The following is a 22,066-nucleotide window of genomic DNA, read 5'->3' on the forward strand; positions in this document are numbered from 1 at the left end:
ATTTTGGTGAAGTGGCTGCACACACGAAAAGGCCACAGAGTTTTCAAGTGTGTGTCACTTTTGGTTTGTACAAAGAGGGATAAACTAAATGTCACCTGTGAAAACAAAACTGTGCTTTTAGAACTGCTGGCAGGTTGAGATAAAAGCGAGGAATGTGTCAGTGAGATAAAGAGACAAACAGCTATCATCAGATTCAACAGGCATGGCACTTTTCATTCTTGAGATTAGTTCAAGAGCAACAGTAACCTCACGCATCAGTCCCCTATCACTCTGTGGCTCTATTTTAAACCAGTGAGACAGAAAGAGAAAGCGCTTCCCCTGGAGAGGCTAACAGTCTCACAGTCACACACATTCCTGTGTGGTGATCTGATCTGCTGGCCATCAGGCCACCCCCATACACACACACAAAAAAACAGACACTTTTGTTTAAGACATCTTGAAAGACAACTACAGTGGGGGGATTGTGTATGTCATTTCCATTATAGTATGCTGTATGGACCATATGATGGGAGTGGGATGAGAGAGGTAGGCTATAGTATGGGCCAAGGACTTAGCTCTGGTGTGTATGTGTGCAGTAAACTTTTGGCAGGTGTTCCAGTAGAAACCTATAGTTTCTCCTCTTAATATTTCAGATGTGATCATACATGACATTAACCTGAAAATGAATACGTCTGATATAAATCCAGTCATGTCATTTTTGTCTTTTTTCCTTTGTCATTCGATACCTACTGTCAAAATGATTAACTGCAGAAAGAAAAAGATATTTTTTCTTTTAAAGAATAGGAGGTTATTTCTTGGCTGATAAAACTGAACTTTTATAGGATGTATTAAAAATAGTAATAATTTGGGGAAAAAAAGTAGTAATTTAAGTCCATTTTAAAAACTATGGACCTCATGCAAGAACATTTTCATATGGTTATCTTAAACCTCTCACCTTTTTCTGTGAAGCTTGATCATAATTATATTCATATATTCAAACTCTCTTAACTGGACAAACCTGATGAATATCGTACCATCGTGGAAATAAAGAGAGAATAGTTTGAGATGAAGTTAGATGTTAAAAAATGCCTTTCTAAAGCAAAGTTACCCAAAGACTTAGATGGGAGGCAGTCAAGAGTATGTGACACTCATGGCATTATAATTGTTATGCCAAAGAAATGTTTTCTCCCTGTAAAGAAAGCCAGGCTATTTGTACATGACTATATGACAGACCTGGACAAATTTCATTTGTATCTAGGAGGAAATTCTGGAGGACAAAATTAGTGTGTGGTAAGTGCCGCTTCTCGTATGAATCTGTTCATACCAGCAGTTCTTGCATGAAGCCCGTTTTCTATTGCACTTCTACCATGTCACTGATTGACACAATAATGATTTAATCTACACTCTATACAGATCTTAAAAGTATTTACTTTTGTTGTTCTATACGACTTCTGTTTTTCTCAGGAGAAAAACACGCAGGAAGTGATGTGTTTAGAACGATGTTGCAAAGGAGCAGTGATAGCCACCATGGCTGAACTGACAAAGAAAGCAAAGAAAACAGAAAATTCAAAGGAAAAGAGTGCTGGCAGTATGTTTGCTTGACAAGGAAGTGTATACAACACCTCCACCCCCACCAAGTAACCAACAGATTACCACTTCTACTGAGAGGAACCACAGCCTGATCTCAGTGCAGTGCAGGTTGTACTCACGGAGCTCATCGAAGTGTGTTTCCATGCCGTCGGCCCCTGGCACCGAGCAGATGAGCCTGGCCTTCAGAAAAGTGCTCCACTTGTTGACCAGACAGCAGTGGCCTCCGTCATCATTCTGCATGGAAGGGTGGAGACACAGAACAGTTTCTCCATCACTCACTCATACTCACATCCTCCTCTGTCCTCCTATTGAAAACAAACCCAGGTGGAGCCACCCACCCACACACACACACACACACACACAAACACACTATATAGTACATGTTGGTTTACAAAGCCAGGAAGCTAAGTGGAGGAGGAAGGGGGGTGGTAAACACTGTCTCCTACTATTTAGATTCTTCCATCTGTGGTGGAGTGAGGCCAGGATCCATCCCAGTAAGAAAGAAATGAAACCAGTATGTGCTTTAGCTATCATCTTTATGATGATGTAAAAGCACGTATATTTTAATATTTCATTCAAATTCTCTAAAGGTTGGTCATAGGCTTGAAAGAGCTTCACATTCTTCATGCACCTCTGATGAATCCCATTTTGGGAGTTGAAATGTTTTCATAATTTTCAGTGTAATTACAGTATACGGCTGAGTGTATTTTTGGTGCTGTGCAGGGTGGAAGGCCGGTGCAGAGAATGGTAGTAAGAGTATCCAGATGTGTGGCGAAGTAAGAATGACAGGACCGGGTCTCAGGAGGCTGTGGCAGAGCCCGCTGAGAGGGGGATGAGTGTTTGTGTGCCGGGTCAGCGCCTGACCCCCTCAAATAAATACACTGGTGAACAGCTGAGGCGACGAGCACACACGTACACCACATTTTCTCACTCATATCCATGCGTGCCTCTGCTGTAATGCTCACACATGCACGAAAACCTTTAAGGGAGCTCATACACACACTCACAACATATAAACACTACAAGATGCCCCACAAGCTTACCAGACATTTGTTGTTGTTTGTTTATGTTGCTCAGGTCACTTTGTATTTCTAAGGAACACTGGCTTTATGGAGTAAGTCTAATTTAACTGAAAAACACTCTAGAAGAAAGTTTTTTTTAAAGGCAGTACCTTTTTCATTGCTGTGTACACTAAAAGATTCAAGTGTTTTAGGACTACCAGGGAAAAGAGGTCAGAAGATCATGGAGTCAGAGGTCAGAGGGCAATCCCACAGACAGAGGGATGCATTGTAGACAGGAAGGTTAAAGACACATGTGGATTCCAGCACATCAGCGTTGGCCAAATACTAGTGCAGCGCCCATAAACATTGAAACACAGCGGGTGACTCGCCTCAGGAGACTCCAGCCTGTTTTCATATTGATGCAGGTTTTCTTTTCATTATGTTTACACCCCAAAACAAACACGCTCCTCACTGTGTACACACCAGGCAGATGCGTCCTATACGGGACTGGGTCACGGGACTCTGGCCCATCTCCGAGGACTTCTCCCGGAAGAAGAAATATAGCTTGTCGTCATTTCTCTCTGCGCTGTCGGGGATGAGGTGTACGTGGACGAAAGTGGGATCTATGGGAAGAAGAGATGGTAAGATGTGTGGGTAGAGGCAGGATTTGGGAAAACATCTGGCGAAAATCATTTATAAACTGTAAGCATTTCCTGTTTATCACTTGTTGAAGGATTCAAAACATATACAAACACCAGAATCTTTACATTTCAGCTATATAGGAACCCTGTTTGGATTTATAATTAAAATGTCATGCAGGAAGGCTGTATTCGTTGGATGAAAGCCATGATTATCATTTGTAGGCTAAATAGGACATTTACCATTCAACCATCTGGAGTTGTACTGATCTGTTCGCATGGCAGTCTTTGTCCCCAAAGTACGGAAAATGGCAGAGTCTGTTCCCATAAAGTCAACATAGACCCCAGCATAGAGTTCACCATCTGAGAAAGAGAGAAAACAGTTGAGTTCAGTGAAATTCCTTGACTCTTGACATTATTCCAGCACCACCCGTGGCATAAAATACCACAGCTTTTATTTCAAGAATCCAATATCTCAGGTCTCTTCATTCCTCACCACAGCTCAGAGTCCAAGTCAAAGTCATCTTCCACTCATTTGTCTTTATTTAGACATAAAGTGGTCAGGAGGTACTGTAACTCAAGATGCAGAGGCTAAATCCTTGAAAGGCTACAAAACAGTATAATAGTCACATAGTTTTCTAAAACTTTCCTATAAAAGAACTGATAACTGTAATTTGTTAGGAGGGTTTATAGAAAGGACTATATTAATGTGCCACATTTTGCTACAATTTGCACTGGAATCTGAGTTCAACTGACTGTTTGTTAACCCCAAGCCCCCTTACTTACTTTTGAAATGACAACTGTTGCTAGCAGAAGTTACCACCTATAGCTAGCTAGTGTAAGGTTATGCTAACAATAAAGTCAGACATTTTGATGTTTCCAGCAAATTTGTTTTGAAGGAAAAGAAGAAATTTGCACATGATGGCAACATACCACATGTAAATAGGAGTAACATTGTTTGAATATTACAGGGTAGAGCTACAGTAGTTAGAACTGATATCATGGTACAGTATTATAAATAAAAATGTTATTATAATGTTATTTGTTCTGACATAACATTTCGGTTTGGATGCTCACAATAGAAAAACATATTTGGACAAGCAACAAAGTGGTCAGATATATGATTTAATGGTCATATTTTCAAACAGTATGCTCCATTTATACAAAAGAAAAAGGTCTGAGGATGAGGAATAACTAATTTAGCAAACTTAACTCTAATGCTATCTCTGATATACTAGTGTCTTGCCTCCCAAGAGTGTGGGAACTTCTGAACAGGTATTTTTCTAACTTAACCTGTAACCCCACAAAATAATATAGCTGACTAATGACATGCCCCTTGCCTTTGTAAATAATGCTAGGTTGCTACAGTACGTAAGCTGGTTAGCCAGGCATGATAACATTTCCAGTTAAGTTACAGCATATAAACACAGTTATCTATTCCTCACACTACAACATGTATATACGTATATGGGTTAAAAGGGATGTTTATCAGTGCTTCCTTGTCATTTACCATACATACTGTATATCTATATCATCTCTACATATTAAAAAATGTACCGCTTGAGTGAATTTACTTACTGTGATACTGTGTATATAATTTTCTGTTTCTTTCTCAGATTTTCTTCTTAAAATCTAAAATAAATGTGTAGGTATTAAATTTACTGTTTCTATTTTCCTTGTTATCAGTACTTTCCAGGAAACGTCCTAGGAAATTATAAAGGAATTATGAGGCATGTAAAATAAAGCGTTAACCAAAACAGCACTCTAACTTCCTGAAACAGCCTTCACATACACTCCATAAAGACGTAAAATATGAGCACATCCATGTGTGCAGACTGACAAATGTACTTGACAGCCTTGTTAAGCCACAGGAAGGCAAGGTGTTGGTCCTCCAGCTGCTATAAGGGCTCTACTGGAAAGCAGGTGTGACTGTCAGGGCTCTTAAGAGATGGGGTAAGGAGACAGCAGGAGGTAGAGCAGAGGAAACAAAAAAAACACTGTCCTACCGCCATTATATTCAATGTCATGGTCCTCAGCAGTGCTATACGGAGATTGATGATATATCATTAAAATGTCCACGGATGATGAGATGTCTAATGTGGTGGAGAGCTGAGCAGTCTGTGGTCAGTGGTAAATCTATTGTCATGGTACAGGGCTCTTAATCCTTATCACAGCTAACAACAGTGATGCTTGTATGATGCTAACTGGTGGAAGTGGGAGGTAAATCCATCTTGGATGACAACACTGGTTCCATACTGGTCAGCTGGCACTGTGCTAATGTGGGAAAGCAGTGCCAGTGATTTACACCCACTGTCTCACCCCACAGGGAGAAGATCACCTTTCACTGGTGGCAACTGTGTGGTCTGGACATGACTAAGTGACCTTGGGCAAAGGGACAGAGGACACTGCCTTCATGACTGCTATAACAGATGACAAGCTACAGTATCCAGACTGAACCTTGTTGTTATTTTCCTGTAGCATGATGTATAAATTGTGAATAAAGACGAGGACATACTTAGTCCTTAGTCAAATAAAGTTGATCATAGATGTGTACACTGATGGGTGACAGATTAAAGGAAAAAACAGCATAAAGTGTCTTAGTAAGGTGTTGGTCCACCATGAGCCTCCAGAACGGCTTTAGTGCTCATTGAAATAGATTGTACATGTCTGTAGAACTCTACTGGGGGGAAGAACATGATTATTCCAAAAGATATTCTCATGATTGGTGTTTTGATGATGGTGGTGAGTGCTGTCTAACATGACAAAAATATCCCATAGGTGTTCAGTTGGGAAGATGTGATGACTACGAAGGCAATAGCATTATATGATTCCCCTCATTTTCACACCCATTAGACCATTAACGACCCCTCATTCCCCATCTGCACTAGATGTGTTTCTCTACTCATTAATTCAGGTGTTCCCTTTAAGTTGTCACCTGCCTGTAAATTGGATGGTAAGTAAATATATTGTACTGTTTGTTTGACCATTAAAATGTGCAAACAGTATGAAATGGCATATGGGAAAAAAGAAAATATTGGTTGTCAAATGATGATACAAGTTAAGAAAAGTTTTCCCAACATGTCCTAGGTATTTTGATTCGTAGCCACCAATTCCCCAGTGGAAGAGTTACATATTAACAGGCACATATTATTATTGTTTCCACCCTAACAAGGAAAAATTCCTTAGGATTAAATGTTAAGGCCGATTAGACAAAGCAGCTCACTGTGGGAATTGGGCGCAGAATGGAAAGGACACTTGGCTTGACCATCCTGGACATCATTGGAGGACGATAAATATTTTTTTGTTCATGTACTTTGCCAAAAACATAAATTGTAGGCAGAGGAGGCCATATGAAGAAACAGGAGATAAAAGATGAGGAATCCATATGGGATGAGACTGCCATTGCTATGAGGACCTAAAAAGCGCTAAGCTGGACTGTACCCACCAAACCCAGATGATACTCACTGATCAAAGCTGACACGCTGTTGAGCTTCGGGTCGTAGGAGCACTTTCCCTTTCCAGATTCCACTTTGCCCGGCTCCAAATGGAAGATTTCTTCCTGAAATGGGAAAATCATATGGAGATGGCAATAAATTCAGCACTCTTCATCTTGTCACTGTAATTCCCCTGTGTATGGAAAATGAGGCAGCGTATGTGCTCCCTCTGACTCCTGTGGGACCTGAACGGCCTGATGGGGGATGAAGTATTAGAATAATGAGCGTGCTTTCATACAGAAAAATACATGCGGGGAAAGCGAGGAATTTCTAATCCATCTCCATGCCAGTCCACAGCAGAAAACAATGTGTCGTGGGTTGCTTCTCTCGGCATAATAAGCTGCATGCCAAATATCTCTCAGCCTTGGTGCCTATGGCTGTGCAGGCCTACTGCTGACACCTGTAATCCAGCACAGTGAAAACAAGCCAGGGATGGAGGCTGGATGACTGATACTCACTGCTCGTGGCATCCCTGCACGCAAGCACTGAAAGGTGATTGGCAGGAATTTGCGTATGAGAGTGGGGGAAAATGAATCAGTGGCATGCAATGACATGTATTGTGGCCCCGCCTCACAAACCAGAGCATGTCCAATCCCCATTTTTCACTCCCAACGGGGACAGAAATGGAGACATCTCTGTCATTGTCCATCAGCACTAAAGCAGAGGAGAGACTATGGCGCTGTGCCAAACTCACTTCATTGGATCATACACACACCCGTATGCAATTCCCAACTCATCTTTGATTAAAATCACTATCCGTGCAAATAAGAAGGTGCTGGCAGCTCACTCCCGGCCATGCCAGATGCTGACGTGTAAAAAAAGGTCACAAACATTTATGTGTAGCAGAGGGAAACTGTGCCCTGAATGTGTTTTTACAACCCTGTTGTAAAGTATGACCCTTCAGAAAAGTTGCAACATATTTAAAAAAAAAAAAAAAACAATCTGAAAACAATCTGACTAGAAAAAAAGTCAAAGCGTTTCAAAGTATCCCACTTCACCTAAAGCCCTTATGTCCTTCAAAAGTGTTTCAAAGTGCTTGGAGAGCTCAAACAGTGGAGACATGTTCAAGTATGTGGCTCTTTTATTTCCTTTGCTGCACAGCTAGTTGGCCACAGATGGCTGGTGTTTGCTCTGGGCTAACAGAGCCTGCTGTGGGAGTGGGTCAGATGCTGACTAGTCGTGCCGCCTCTGTGGGAGAGACTGCACCACATTCCTACAGAAAGTGGATGGCTTGGTGGGGTGAAGGACTGATGGGTGGTTACATCCTGCATTGTCTCAGATAAGCAGGATGAATGATTCAGATATCTGTTGTTCATGGGTGCTGCTGAATATGTGGCTGTGATGCAAAATGAATATGCCATGCATTGAACAGCAGTGAAAGCCTGTTTAATTGAATTTGTGCCTAGTAAAAGTCAATAGAATTTCTTCCTAGCCTGAGAAGCCCTTTCCACTTGATAACCCAGCTCTCATGCAAAATATGACATTTAGCACAAATGCAAAGCACGGAAAGGACAATGACGGAAACGAAAGGGTGCTCAGACAATGAGACTAACACAAAGAGTGAAACACAACAAAATGACATGAAATTAAATGCACTTCCACATTACACAAAACTTTACGATTGCGAATGGACTGGGAAATATGCATGCTAAATGTTACGGAAATTAACAAATAATGGCCAGGTTAAAGATGGTGTTGACAAATGTGCTGAGACACAAAGAGAGGGAGCATGCTGCTGGTGACCACGAGCCCAGGCAGTATGCAGGGCTGCGGTGCAGACAGGGCCCACATCGCACCTTTAGTCCAAGTGTCTCGTGCACCGCGCTGGGTTCAGCTGCGCGGCTAGCCCTTCCTCTGGCCTGGGCCATCTGTAGATACATGGACGTCTAAAACAGGAGACAGCAACACAGTCTGGATGTTACGCCACTGATGAGGAAGGATCAAGACCTTCCTGCAGATTGCTTGAATCTGTCCTGACTTCGAGAGATGAAGTGGAAGTCCCCAGTCCAATACTATAGAAATGAATGCATGTTCAAAATATATATATATGTGTGTGCAAGACTGTGCAGGGAATGTGTGTAACTGTACTTGACCAGATGGTGGAAAAGGCAACAATATTAGTTCTCTATCCTTTGGTTGAGTCAATAAAGTCTCTCACAGTATGGTAGCCTACATACATATTCCTCACAGCTGCTGCCAAAGCAAAACATTTGGCCATTACAATTTACAAAAGCTACAAGACTTGCACTTAAAGCACCAGAGAACTTAAGAATATACCCTGCAGTGCCGTAATCAAACGGTCCATCTGGATGCCTTGAATTATTAATGACAAAAAGAAGTTTCCTTATGTATGTCAGGATATATGTAAGCATGCGTCTCTGTGGAATATATCATTGCATGTTTCTGCAATCATATAAAACTCCCCAGCCCAGCTGAGAAAGGTGCTCACAGGACGACTCGGACATGTTCAATGTGACGGAGAAAATAACAGCCCCCTCATTAATGGACTAGAACTGGAACATTCCACTGGCACCCCATAATGGGAGCTCCCACTACCAATTACCCAACTTCTCACATGGTGGAGGCTGGCGGGTGGCCTGAATGGATGGATGAAGGGGTGGATGGATAGGTGAGTGAATGGATGGAAGCCCTTCGTTAGTAAGGGCTCATGTAGGAACCGTATGCAACAAGGGACTCACGCAAGCCTTCCTTGCCGCTGCAAGTTCTCTGTACCATTTTGTGATCTCGAGGGAGAGTCCAGTGGGAAATTTACTTTTTATTTACCTCTTTTATAAAAGTCCCCTGGTCATCATTAGGGAACAAGTGTAATATTTAAGGAAGAGAGAGGTGTTAAAGGGGAGTATGGCGAGATTGTGATGCCTGGTTTGGTTTAGGAAATTCAAGAGGTCCCATTAAAGGCTGAGACTAAACAGAGTAGCTTTAATAGCTCACTTGGGAAGACAGCTGTGTGCTGGTGAGGCTGTGCTGGGTGCTTTGCCAGACGCAGAGACATGGTATCACAAGCAGGCTTAATGATGGAGGAAAATCATCATAAAAGGAACCTAGAGTAAGGTGGATGGAGAGTAAGAACTTGGGTAAGAGGGAAAAAAAGAATGGCCCAGCTGTGCCAATCATGATGCAGATGGAGAAAGCTGTTTGTTTTCAGCGTGGATGTTTGTTAAGTTAATATTGAGAGGCCACCTTCTTGGCCAGTTCATCCCTCAAGTCTTTAAATCTAACCTGAGGTTTGCGTCCACGGTTGACGAAGGTACAGACTGGATTGTAAGCTCCTGTCCCACAGACGTAGAGTTGAGTCCGGTTCCATGGCTCGATCAGACGGATGAAGTTTGCACACTCCTCCTGGAGATGCAAAGACCAGAGTCAATATAACTGCCTTAAAAATTCAAATGAAAAGTCATTTATAGTCATATTTTACTGGTACACCTCCTGCAGATTTACAGTATGCTCAAGCCCAAGTGACTCTCGTTCAAAAATAAACCAGTAATACTGTGCTTCTATATATATTTGGACAGTATATCAAACTATCAGCCAGCGGTGTTGTTCTCCCCACCCTGGCCTGGCAGAGAATGGATGGTGAGATTGACTGGGCTTCTTTGGTCCAATCCATTCCTGTCTCCTTGGCTAGACAGGAGGGAACCAGTGCTTTTTACTGGGCCAAGTCTGAACCCCACAGGTGAGTCCTATTTTAATAGATCCCTCACATTAAAACCATTGTTCACAATAGCCTATTTGAGGGAGGTGTATGCCTTTAACTGTATGCATTTGAAAAAAACTACATATTTTTGTTTTCAGGCTATCAAGTTGATGAAAATCACCTCAACTAAATGACCCTGCTGAGGTTGTGTGTGCTGTCAACAGGCGTACTTACATTGGCATCCTTCCCACTCACAAGGCACTCCATCCTTCTTCGTTCGGACACTGGCCAATGGATCTGCGAGGGGGGAACAGAGGATATTTTATGGTTACAATCCAACCCGTTATACATCACTGGCATTTATGGGATTTTTGTGCTAAAATTGCAAAAGGGATATCCACCCAGGCTAATATTAGTCCTTTTGGGATTGTCATAACCCAATTACAGTGTTTTAATGACCCTACACGAGAAATAGGGCACTCCAAGAAAAACTACACGTGAGCTAACCAAAATGGCTGCTGCTGGGGCAATGGAACAGAAAATTTTGCCCTGGGGGCAGCTGTTGTGAGTGCTGAGGTAAAGGCGCTTGCTTCATCCCAGCATTACAGCCCATGTAAGGGGCCAGAGGTGGGGGTGAGGGGAGGCGGAGCATGGGAGCATGGTCTTACGATATGTGGGTCCTTGTTGATGTCATGGAGGTCCAGGGACAGGATGTGGTCCTTGCTGCCAACGTACATGCGGTCATGGTCCTCATCCATACGCAGGATCCGGTAATTGGACGTGTTGAGGAGGTAGGCAAAGTGATGAGCGGTACCGGTAGATCTCAGCTCTGTTTGGAGACAGAGATATATCCATTAATGACAGCTGCGGTGCACATGCACATTTCCACACACACATGCATGCACAACTGACACATTCCTCATGCCACTCCTGCATACCCGTCTGGAGTTATCTGATGGTTTTCCACCAACACTGTTGTAACTTAACACCGCACATTAGAGACAAGTGCTACTGAGTGTCTGTCACACTGTGTTGATGGCTTAATACCGCCCGAGTGGATCAGAAGATCTAGAAAGTCTTTCATCATTGCCTGTCCATGACTTACAGAAAAGACATTGTTTACTACAAATTCACACCATATATCACCAACTTCTCCATCTCTGGTTGGACACCACTCTCTGAAGGTCAGAAGAGTGTGTGCCTTTGGTAACACAATGCAGTCAACACGTCCTCTCATGTCGAGAGTAACCCAATCTTCCTACAGCTACGTGCTGGAGTGTTTGTTTGATACGTTCTTCTGGGTTCAGCAACCACGTACAGGCAGGGCAGAAAAGCCACTGCTAAGACAGCAAAGGCCCCATGCCACACCATAGACAAACACACTCCTCCACAATCTATAGGGGGAGAGGCATTAGAGGGTGGCATTCACATATTGTTGGACAAACACCGAGGTCCCACTCAAACAGCAGGAAAGTCCCATTTCACTGTTTACCTTTATTCTACAACCAACAGACCACAGAAAGCTGAAACAGAGAACCACACTTTGAGGTTACGCCAAATACTTTTGTGTTGATTTAGCAACCAAAAATGTGGTGGAGGGAAACCAGAGTATAACCTGTCAAATACAGTTAGCTGTGTTTGATTATTTACATATGATACATCAGAACAGAGGTGTGCCAGAGTATAATTAAAGGAAGGACACATGAAATTAATTCAACGTGGGTTTTCAGACCCTAAAAGCAACACCTCAAGAACAGGAATCATTTCAGGGTTTTGAAAATGTTTCAGACAGTTGATAAATAACCACATATTTTTCTGCAAGCTCTGTATGTGCGGTCATGTAGCGTGCATTTGAATTCACCAAGAAACATTCCTGTGAGGTTGTTGAGGTAGTTTTGAGGAAAAGGTCTGGACACCAAAGCATGCAAAGCCATCAACATGTCCACCATTGGGCCTTAAAATAAACACCATCTAGAGACCTTTTTAAACAGACTCCCTATGGAATCTGATATTACCAGTATTTCCAGCCTGATCTAAATTTAACGCAGGGGTTACGTCAATAAGCAAAGATTAATAGCATTAGATTTGCTATATTTGTACAGTTTGATTTAATAACCATACCCTCCAAAGGAATGTTTACAGATCAGCAGAGTGATTGACAGCTGTCAGAGCCTTGTGCAGAGGAGCTGCAACATGTGGTCAGACCCTGTGATTATTTGTGTTGGCGACTTAAGTTGAATGATGAGTCCCCATACACTCTAGCAATCTGCTTTGTTTATGTGTGTGTGTAGAGTGAAACACACCGGATAAGACACATATTGTACACACACAAATTCCGAGGGCCAGTCAAAGCTCTTCCTGAAGCAGGTTGTCAGCAACTCCTCTGTGTGTGTGTTTGTTGTCAGAGAGTAGCTGGATGGGACCATCTGTCAGCTGAAGAGGAATGTGAACAGTACATAGCAACAACACACCCTACAGAGAGCTACGCATTAAAAAAACAAACACTCATGTAATCCAAGCGCACAATCATCTGATAATGCACAGATAGTGTGGTCTCAGTGCAGCATGACAAAATTCTATGTCACAGCCTGCACATGGACCACTGTGATGAACGCTAATGGAATATCTTTCTTCACACTTTATCCTCCACATCTAATTGTAATGTAGACTACACCACAAGGAGCTACGCCTATTAAATGGTGTTGAAGAAATCAAACCCTGCAGGAGACCTTGCTCTTTCATTACACCGAATGAATCATAGCTGAAGTATCTTAAAGCATTTAAGAGTCTTTCTGAGGCAAAACCTGCTGCAATCTGCAGGGTTAATGCTACACAGGATATGGAGCTCATGCTGAAGTCTAAATACTGCATGAAACTGCCAAACCTGCAGGTTAAGAAAAGAAAAAATAAGTAAGAAATCTGGTAAAAAAAAAAAAAAAAGTGTGAAGGTGTTCCAGCTACTAGACATCATTCCATATTCTGTTAGCCTTTCTCAGCTCAGTCCCAAAGTCAACCTTCGCCTCAGGCAGGGGCACATGGCATTGTGCTCTGATGAAATGTTGATCGAGGATGTATAATGGCAGCAGACTGAGCTCGGCTGCTACATTGCTCCAGGGGTCAGGCTGCCTGTGGAAACAAGCCCAGCAGGTCCCTGGACTGAGACCGGTGCCAGGCAAACACCCAGTCACAATCAGACATGCAGAGATCCGGCACTGCTATGTGCCAGATGAAGAATGATGCTGAAGAGTGCCCACATTGAAAAGACAAAGACGAATTTGTAGGATTGTAAGTGTGTGGTAAATTTTTTCACTGAAAAGAAAGAAAACTAATCCCCCAAGATAACAGAAGCATGTTTGGTCAAGAGCTTGCACTAAGATACGTTTGAAATTATCAAAGACAAAGGTAAATTACATTTGCAAAAGAACCCTGATGTATTCAATTGGTCACATTTTATTGATCTCTGATATATTCAACTGCACACTCAATCCACCATTTCCCCCTTCAACACACAACTGCAAATTCACAGTAGGAGATTATAATTTTGAACAGGAAAGGCTCAAGAGAGGCTGAACTACTGTGCTCTTTGTCAGCCACATTAGGGCATGACAGCATTTTCCGCGAACACAGACTTATCCTGGAGATTTAGAGGCTGGGAGCAGTGTACAAGTGTGTCTATTAGAGCCAGATAAACTCTTAAAGTAGCCCATTACTGCATGCATGGTTTAGGGTTCACTCTGGGGGGTCTGCACACACACAGCGGGGGCTTTGTTTCGGAAAATGCACCACTTCCCCCCTGTGGAATGGCAATGGCACTATTAGAGGTGAAAGTAAGCCGGTGAGGGAACCCGATCCTCACACTCAATGTTTCACCCTTTACTCAGTTCATTTACTTTCTTACACTGGGACACCTGCACCTCCATGCAAACAACATGAGACTTCTCTCTGTTTTTTCTCACTGGCAATCCTTCGTGTTCATGTTCACAAGTAGTGCAAGCATAGTAGTGCACAGAAAGTAAAGCGATTAGACAGGAGTGGGAGCTCAGTTCACTAGTGAGCGGCGATCCGGTCCACTCTCCTCAGTCTGCTGAGCACAGACAATCCTCTCCTCTCTCCCAGCATCTCAAGGAGCTTCTGGCTGACGCAGCCTACTGCCAGTCCCCACAACTTAACACTCCAGCTCTGGCTGCAAGAAAGGTTTCTGTCGGTGTGTAAGGATACATAACTGGGTAAGATGAGGCCTGAACACATTGTAGTTACATTTCAGCATCAGAGCAGAGCTACAGATCACAAGTGAAGAGAGACGGAGTGCAACATTTCCATGAAGCTTGCATCTGGTGAGCTGTGCGCATAGCTCTTCACATGAAGTGCTGGCGAGACACAAAAATATTCAGTGTTGTGTCTATTTGACACCCGACACACAACTTTCCCTGTAGAAAATAAAATTATCAAATCAATTCTGTTGATTAATGTGTCATGGCATTTATCAATAATATGTTGAAAATTCTACAGAATTTTGCAAAGTGAAATATAGCCACAAGCAACACCTCGGGGTAGCAAGTGCATTTGTGCTATTGATAAGCATGATTTTTTAAACCCTTGCATACTGTTCATATTCTGACTCATAATTAGTCTCTTTACCAAACCTCTGAACCACAAATCTGTTTTTCATTCATAAATATATTTGTTATTAATAGATGGGTGATTAATCCTTAACGAAGCTGTCAGAGAGCAGAGAGAGTGTGTTCTTCTTTCAATTAATGTTATTGAATGTGAAAATGCAACAACATTTTTCAATGGTGATTTTAAAAATTTTGAATAAAAAAATTTAACCCCTTCTATGTACAAAAAAATTGAAATATTTCCATTTTTGTATAATATGGGTCACTTTAGGAAAAGCCACAAAATTTGTACCTCAAACCACCTCAAACACTATCTGTCTGAGGTTGTGAGGTTACTTTTTTCATCGATCTGTCTGCATGTACAACAGCAAAATCTCAACTACATATACAGTCTGTATTTATGGAAAAAAAAGTGTTATCCAGTAGCAGTGAAGCTGGGCCAACACTAAAATAAAGAGCCAAACAGCAAAAAGTACACAGATGGTTTATTTTATTTATTGGCCAATATATTTTTATTGCTTTCATTAGATTCTTTTTCTGTGATTGAAAACAGATTGCTGTAACTGAGTATCTGAGTTCTTCATTCGCTACACATTCTAGTTTATTAAACAATGCACATATTAACTTCATGCATGCATGTTTGCAGGTGAGTGCAAATGTGTTCCATGCATGTTTCATCCTGAGCTGCTGCAGTGGGGCTGGTTAGTGGTTTGTAGTACAATACAGTGGTTGCACTGGAAATCCTATTGCAGCCCCTTCCTCAGACCATTATGAATGAGTATGTATTTTTGTCAGCTTGCCTGGTTAAATGAGGTATAGAAACATAGAGGAGAGACATGTCTCACTGTCAAACTGAGCCAGCACCTCCTCCTCCTGAGAGAATACTTGGCTGCTGACGGTGATCTCCAGGGCTGCAGGCCTACATGTTATAGCATATCACTCCATCTCAAATTAATAGCCCACGGGCCGAGTTTACTTTGGAAATATGTTTGGACAGGAAAATTTCACTGGCATGTAGTACACTGTCAAGATCACATCTCCAGAAATAAGAAAGCACACATGGCAAACTGTGTCTTATATGAAATGATTTCCCCCCATGCTGTCACACAAGGGAAAGAGGAAGACTGGATTTTATGTATCATATTCAGCTGTTAATGCGTCCTACTCCACTGTGTGCCTCGGTAACATTAGAGCTTCCTCTCATTAAGGAACGATTACTGCATCCACTGTGACTTAGCAGTACACAGCCCATCCCACTCATAACTTTCCTGGCAAATCTACAAGAAGCATCAGGCAAGTGAATGGATCATGGAAAACTCTGGACTGTGTTTAAACAAAATATCCACAGAGTGAGAAGGAGAGTTGGAGAATTAAAAGGCAGTATACACATCCTAGCAATTGACGGCGCAGAGCACACTCGCTACATGACACTGATATGGGTGTTCCACCCACTACATATTTCTCTGGTTTCAAATTGGGTAAATTAAAACTGCAGGCCGCTGCCAATGACAGAGCAGAGCGTGTTGCTGCTTGAAGCCGGCACTACTCCCTGTAGAGCACAACTGAAGGTAAAGAGGATGGGGGATGGTGATGGGAAGAGACAAAAGTTTGCGCTCTGTTGCTTTGACACTGCACAGGAAGGGAGCAATGTGGAGCGAAGTGTGTAGCAATCACCTGCTCAATTCACAGGTCTGTGGTTTTCCCCTGTGGAACGTGTGGCTGATAATTAGAAACTGCAGCCACTGCATCAGGCCGTCCTTCTGTCCAGGGATCACAGAAAGATCAGTGTTCAAGATCAAGTATTAGAGCTGGAACACACAAGCTATCAACAATTGGACTGAAACAGCACAAAACAGAAAAATGTTGTGTTTAATGCTTGATTCAGTATTCTAATGTTGTGTTATAATGTGACAGAAATACCCTGTTAGCCCCTGGCACATCACAGATAAGCTGCTCTACCTGAGTAGTGTCCTGAGGCACTTTCCAACCCGTCAGAAAGAGGTGTGTTAGTTCACACACACCGGAGTGGCAGGAGTGATAATTAGGGTGTTTAAGAGGGGGCGGGAGAGGTGGCATGCTCTCACACATCAAAGGCAACACTTGTCAGGAATCCCAGCCAAATATTTTGAATGCTGTCAATGCAGAGGAGGAAAACTCCGGTTAAGACAGTCTTATTACTCTTCAGAAGGCACACTTCATTTCAACAGCAGTGATGGAACTCTGCACAAAATAGCTTCAGAGACATTTTTTGGAAAATAGCATGGTGGCCTTGTTGGCGGTTGGGTCAGCTTTTAACAAGGTGCAGTAATGAGTTGAGACGCCATAAGCGACAGTGCCACAGGTTTAAGAGACTTAGGTAAGGAAATGACAGACTTTTTCATTAATTCATATGTGTCTTAGTCACTGAACTATTTATGAAGTGTCTGCATAAAGGTACATTTGTTTTCTCTGGCACAGTTAATGTTTGTTATGTTTGCCAGGAAAGTGGAGATGAATCTGAGAATCAGGGCTGAGGTTGAGCACACGGACAGCTGCTATCTGCTGTGTGATCTGGGAGGACTGTGTCAATCTGTCTTCATCCTACGGTAACGTGGCCTTCTAATGTTGCTTCAGCAGATTTCTGTTTACTTATCTATTGCAAACATGCCAACTGTTCAGAGTCTAAGAATATTCTTGGCCTTTCTCTCGATGATGTTTTGGACTGATTGCAAGTTGGGAAAATTACTGTTTACTTAATGAATTCATGTTTTTTTGAGCAATCTGCTCTTTAAGTTTAATATATAACTATTGACCTTGCTGTGTGGCATTTAACCATTGGGTGTAAATTAATTAGCACCTCATTATAAAGTGTCCTGAAAAAGCTGTAAAAAGCACACAAAAGTACAAGAATCTTCTTGTACACTGTACCTATCACAACACATGACAAATCATTTTCAAATTATTTCACTGAATACATTATTTTAAAAAAAATATCTGTGAATTTACACAATTGTAATGGAGTTGGCTCATATCCAGGTATCTGTATCTGAGAACGGTTGTGTTCTCTGTGTTATCTTGATCTAGCAAATCTTTCTCACAGTGATTTCCTGTATCTGCATGGTAAGGAAGTACTTAATATAGGGGCAATCGCTGAACACATTACCATGAAGATTAAAGAACTTCTCCTCCATTTGGACAAGTGTGTGGCCACTGGAAGGCTGAACTGGCACCTGCGCTGCTATCTTGTTAGCAGAGTCACTTTTAATCAGTGGCTCTCTGGACCCACTGCGCCTTCCCTCACTCTCCTTCAACAGTTTCTTTCAACACAAACTGTCTTCATGTCAAACATTTACATGAGTTATTTGGGTTTGTGAGCGCTGCATGCTTCAAAGCCAGTAGAGAAGTGACACAGTTGTTAAAGAATGCCTGTGTGATTACTGGAGACTGGGTATGAGGTTAGCTGCGCTGCTAAATGAAAAGGAACGATAACAGCATGAGAACGCAGCAGCTGCTCGCCTCGGCTTAGTCACTCTGTGGGACGGAGGATAATAAAAGCGGTCAGAGGCTCGGCCACTGTGTCACATCAGATAGGACGCGTCATTCACCAGATAACAAATATGCAAGGGCACAGGATCCAGAGATATGATCTGACCCACTGGTAATACCAAAGAGCCTGGTCCACAAAGGAATGGTAATCTTTTGTGATGTGTTCTCAGCGACATGCTCAAGCTTCGCTGCATCAACTCTCTGTGTGTGTCTGCATCTTGGTGGAGAGACAGGCTCTGCAGCGTGCTGCTAGGAAGGAAAACACAGACATAACAGCATGTTTGTGCAAACACCTGGCCCATATGTACAAAGCATCCACACAACCAACTTTGTTCACTATCAGCATACTTCAAACTTGGTGGAATTAACAAGGCATGACACAAACAACGGTATTACAACACTACTCTGCACAGTTGCAAAACTGTAAACACTGTTTATTTTACCGTGACCGTCATTACTGGTCATGATAAGCTGTATCAATTTAAGGGAAATAAAATTCTTTTATTGTAAATTTGTAGGAAAACAGTTTTACTTTTCAAGTAACTATTACTATTACTCTATGTAGGCAACATTTTTCAAATTAAGCAATGAATTTCTTGACCTCTTTGTGTGAGGTTACAACCTTTAAGGGCAGAGTATACTCAAAGCAACCTCGTTCAACCTGTCGTCTGACTACATCTTAAGGCAAAAATGTTTATACATTGTCGGATGCAGCCCCACCCACGTCTAACATCAGTAAGGTGTTGGGGAAAGGGGTTTCAGACAAAGTTTGACCATTTGACAAGCACTTTGGTTGAAGCAGACTGACACCTTAAGGAAAACAATGCAGAGAATCCCTGTCTGAGGTCATCGACAGTAGCTTACACAAAAGCATGGCAGATGATGGAATAAAAACTAAACAAAGTTATCCTGATTTCCTGTGTAAAATTATTTCTTGAAAGTTTTCTGCTTTAATGCCTGGTTAAACCTTCATTATAGTAACAAAGTGCTTTTCTATGCATTCAAAGGCTGTGATTGGTCTACTATTTGTCATCCTAGAAACACCTGACGCCACATTCGGACACCATGCACTTTGATAATGCAAACTGAATCCTGAAAACAGAACAATGATAAATATGATCAAATGTGTTGCCTCATTCTCACTTTACATCAAATTAAGATGTCATTAAGACCAGAAACACACAAAATAATCATTAAGTGAATTTGATTTTACTCCCTGCTAGGATTTACCAACCGTTAAACCACAATAAAGAGAAGCTACTTGGCTATTCATAGCATGTTGTTTGTATTCTGTTGCTGTTAGCTCCCTCACTAGGGAAAATGTGTGACCCTCTTTTGTCTCAACACATGTTAAATGTGATCCCTCATAATAGATATGCAGTAAAAGCGCTCCCATATCACACATCATTAACCAACGCTTCTGACCTCATCGTATCCAGAAGTTGCACCTTGATGCTCTGTGTCAGTGTGAGACGTGACACCTCACTGTTTACCACCGTCGCCACCTCGTTACCATTGCACCCCCTGTGCCCCGCCACTCCCCTGCCGACCTGGGGGGCTCACCCGCTCTATAATTAGGAGCCACTGTAGTGCCCCGCCCCTCCTCCATCCACTCTCCCCCCTTTGCTAATGGCACCAATTTGTATTCACTGTCAGCTCTGATGAGCTCTCATGCGGAGAGATGGCCTTATCACAGGGCCTCTGGCTCCCATCACCTAAGCCCCTCTCCTGTTGCCTGCCAAGCCCAGCGTGCTGATGGACAGGCAGAGAGGGTGAGGGAGCGGGGGCGGATGTGGGGACATTTGTCTCCATTTTCATGTAAACTCTTGTAACAGCAGACAGATGTGTGCTCTAGTACAGAATTGGTTGAACAACATCAAAGAAGAAATCCGTGTCCAAAGCTTATATTACTCATATCACAAAAGACATAACCATCTCTCCTTTTAATTTTCACCTTGTTTAGGTGTCAGACTAGGACCTCTGATACATCTGAAGTCAATAATTGGACCCGCATTTGCTCCAAGCAAATGAGCACCTTTCTCTTTCCATATAGCAAAAATGTAAGTAGAGATCCAGCTGAGGAGGATGTGAAATGTGGAGAACTAGAAGGGAAGGAGATCCTCCCAGGAGAGTCTTGATCTAATCGCATACATCTGCACAAACACGGCTCTGTTTTAACAGACATGTGCTTTATTAACCGTCTCTACCTCAACAGTGACACATCTTGCCCTGTTCCCATCCCGCGTGTCAATTCCTGCAACCTCCACATACGGACTGTTGATGTGAATCAATTGCATTGTCAATCACAGGAGACTCTACCACTAGTAAATGGCTGCTGCCTCTGTCTACAGTAATCTTAGATCTTTCATTCTTCTTTTAAATGGAAGAATTCTCAAACCTGGTCTGGATGCTCTTGGATAAAACCTGCTTTTGCAAGTGTTGGTCAGCAGGACTACTGCAGTCTGAGCCAGGAGACATGAGGAGGTCAGAGGTCGCTGGGCAGCAGTGGCAGCGCTTTATGTTCTGGTTTAATCTGGGATTAGCTCAGGGTCAGGGTTATCTCTCCTCAGCCTGAGTAGAATCAGGAAACAGGGATTGCCTGGGGTAAAGTGGCATTACTGGATGGCTTGTCCAGAATCGCAATGAGCCTGTGTTCAACAGCAATAAAGGAAAGAGGGAGAGTGTATATCGAGCAAGACTCACTGAGCTCAGTGTTGTAACCTCTCTGCCATCACTCTAACACTTCCCAGCCCAGAGTTCCAGCTCAGCGGAGAACCACATGCACTAAGACTATGAATTACTACACCCTGTGAACCAATGAATCACTGGTATATGGTATCTGTCTAGCCACAGTTATGTGCATACTTTCTGGTTTCCTGAATACATTTAGCATGGTAAATTAATTTTAATGCTGATTTAGTACAGACGCCAGAGAAGGTAGCTGGCAAGTATGCACTGAAGTGTTTGTATCAGAGTTAGCAGAAGACCTTTGAGGAGCAGCCACAAAGACTAAACATAAAGCCGTGACTGAAAGAGCCCTGTTACCTTTAGCCTCACTTATCTTAACCTGGTATGTCTCAGCTTCATGTCAGAGTATAATCCCCACATACTGGACACACTCAGAGGCAGAGAGACACTTGGCCATCTCTGGTTCTGCTGTCTGGGTAAGAAACACAGCTATGAGACCAGAACAGCCTTGTTGTAATGAAGATGGATCTCTCTCTTGCTCAGTGTTAAAACTGGAAAATGGAGAGGGCTTTAACTCAGGCTGTTGGGGAAAATACTGAATCCTTGTTCTGCTTAACCAAAAAACAGAACTAGACGAGACATGGGAGAGAGTTTGAAAGATTTTTAAATGACAGTAGCCCTATTGAAGCTAAATTAATCCACCCTCAATGAGTCTAAGTTCAGTTGCATTCCAACTTACGGACAGCTGTTGTCAAATTTCAGCTACAAAGTGATTTTTCAATAGCTGGATCTACAGCGGATCTGTCAGCTCTGTGAGAACTTGCTCAGGGGTTTCCATTACATTTTTTTTTACTTATCATCATAAATGACATTCTCA

At 42.4% G+C, this 22,066-nt stretch overlaps 1 protein-coding gene across 4 annotated transcripts in view; it reads right to left on the reverse strand.

Annotated features, from left to right (window-relative positions):
- sema3fb (sema domain, immunoglobulin domain (Ig), short basic domain, secreted, (semaphorin) 3Fb) overlaps positions 1–22,066 on the reverse strand; it is a 61,228-nt gene that overhangs the window by 12,067 nt on the left and 27,095 nt on the right. For 2 of the 4 annotated variants that reach the window (XM_067588255.1, XM_067588254.1), the window contains exons 3-10: positions 11,026–11,186; positions 10,592–10,654; positions 9,943–10,062; positions 8,499–8,588; positions 6,674–6,767; positions 3,452–3,571; positions 3,054–3,193; positions 1,689–1,803 (exon numbers count right to left, since the gene is read on the reverse strand). In XM_067588255.1, coding sequence (XP_067444356.1) covers positions 1,689–1,803; positions 3,054–3,193; positions 3,452–3,571; positions 6,674–6,767; positions 8,499–8,588; positions 9,943–10,062; positions 10,592–10,654; positions 11,026–11,186 — 903 coding nt within the window. The remainder of the gene's footprint in view (positions 1–1,688; positions 1,804–3,053; positions 3,194–3,451; positions 3,572–6,673; positions 6,768–8,498; positions 8,589–9,942; positions 10,063–10,591; positions 10,655–11,025; positions 11,187–22,066) is intronic. The other 2 variants (XM_067588257.1, XM_067588256.1) reach the window with 1 other exon arrangement.

Source organism: Thunnus thynnus, chromosome 4, assembly GCF_963924715.1.
Source record: "Thunnus thynnus chromosome 4, fThuThy2.1, whole genome shotgun sequence".
NCBI lineage: Eukaryota > Metazoa > Chordata > Actinopteri > Scombriformes > Scombridae > Thunnus > Thunnus thynnus.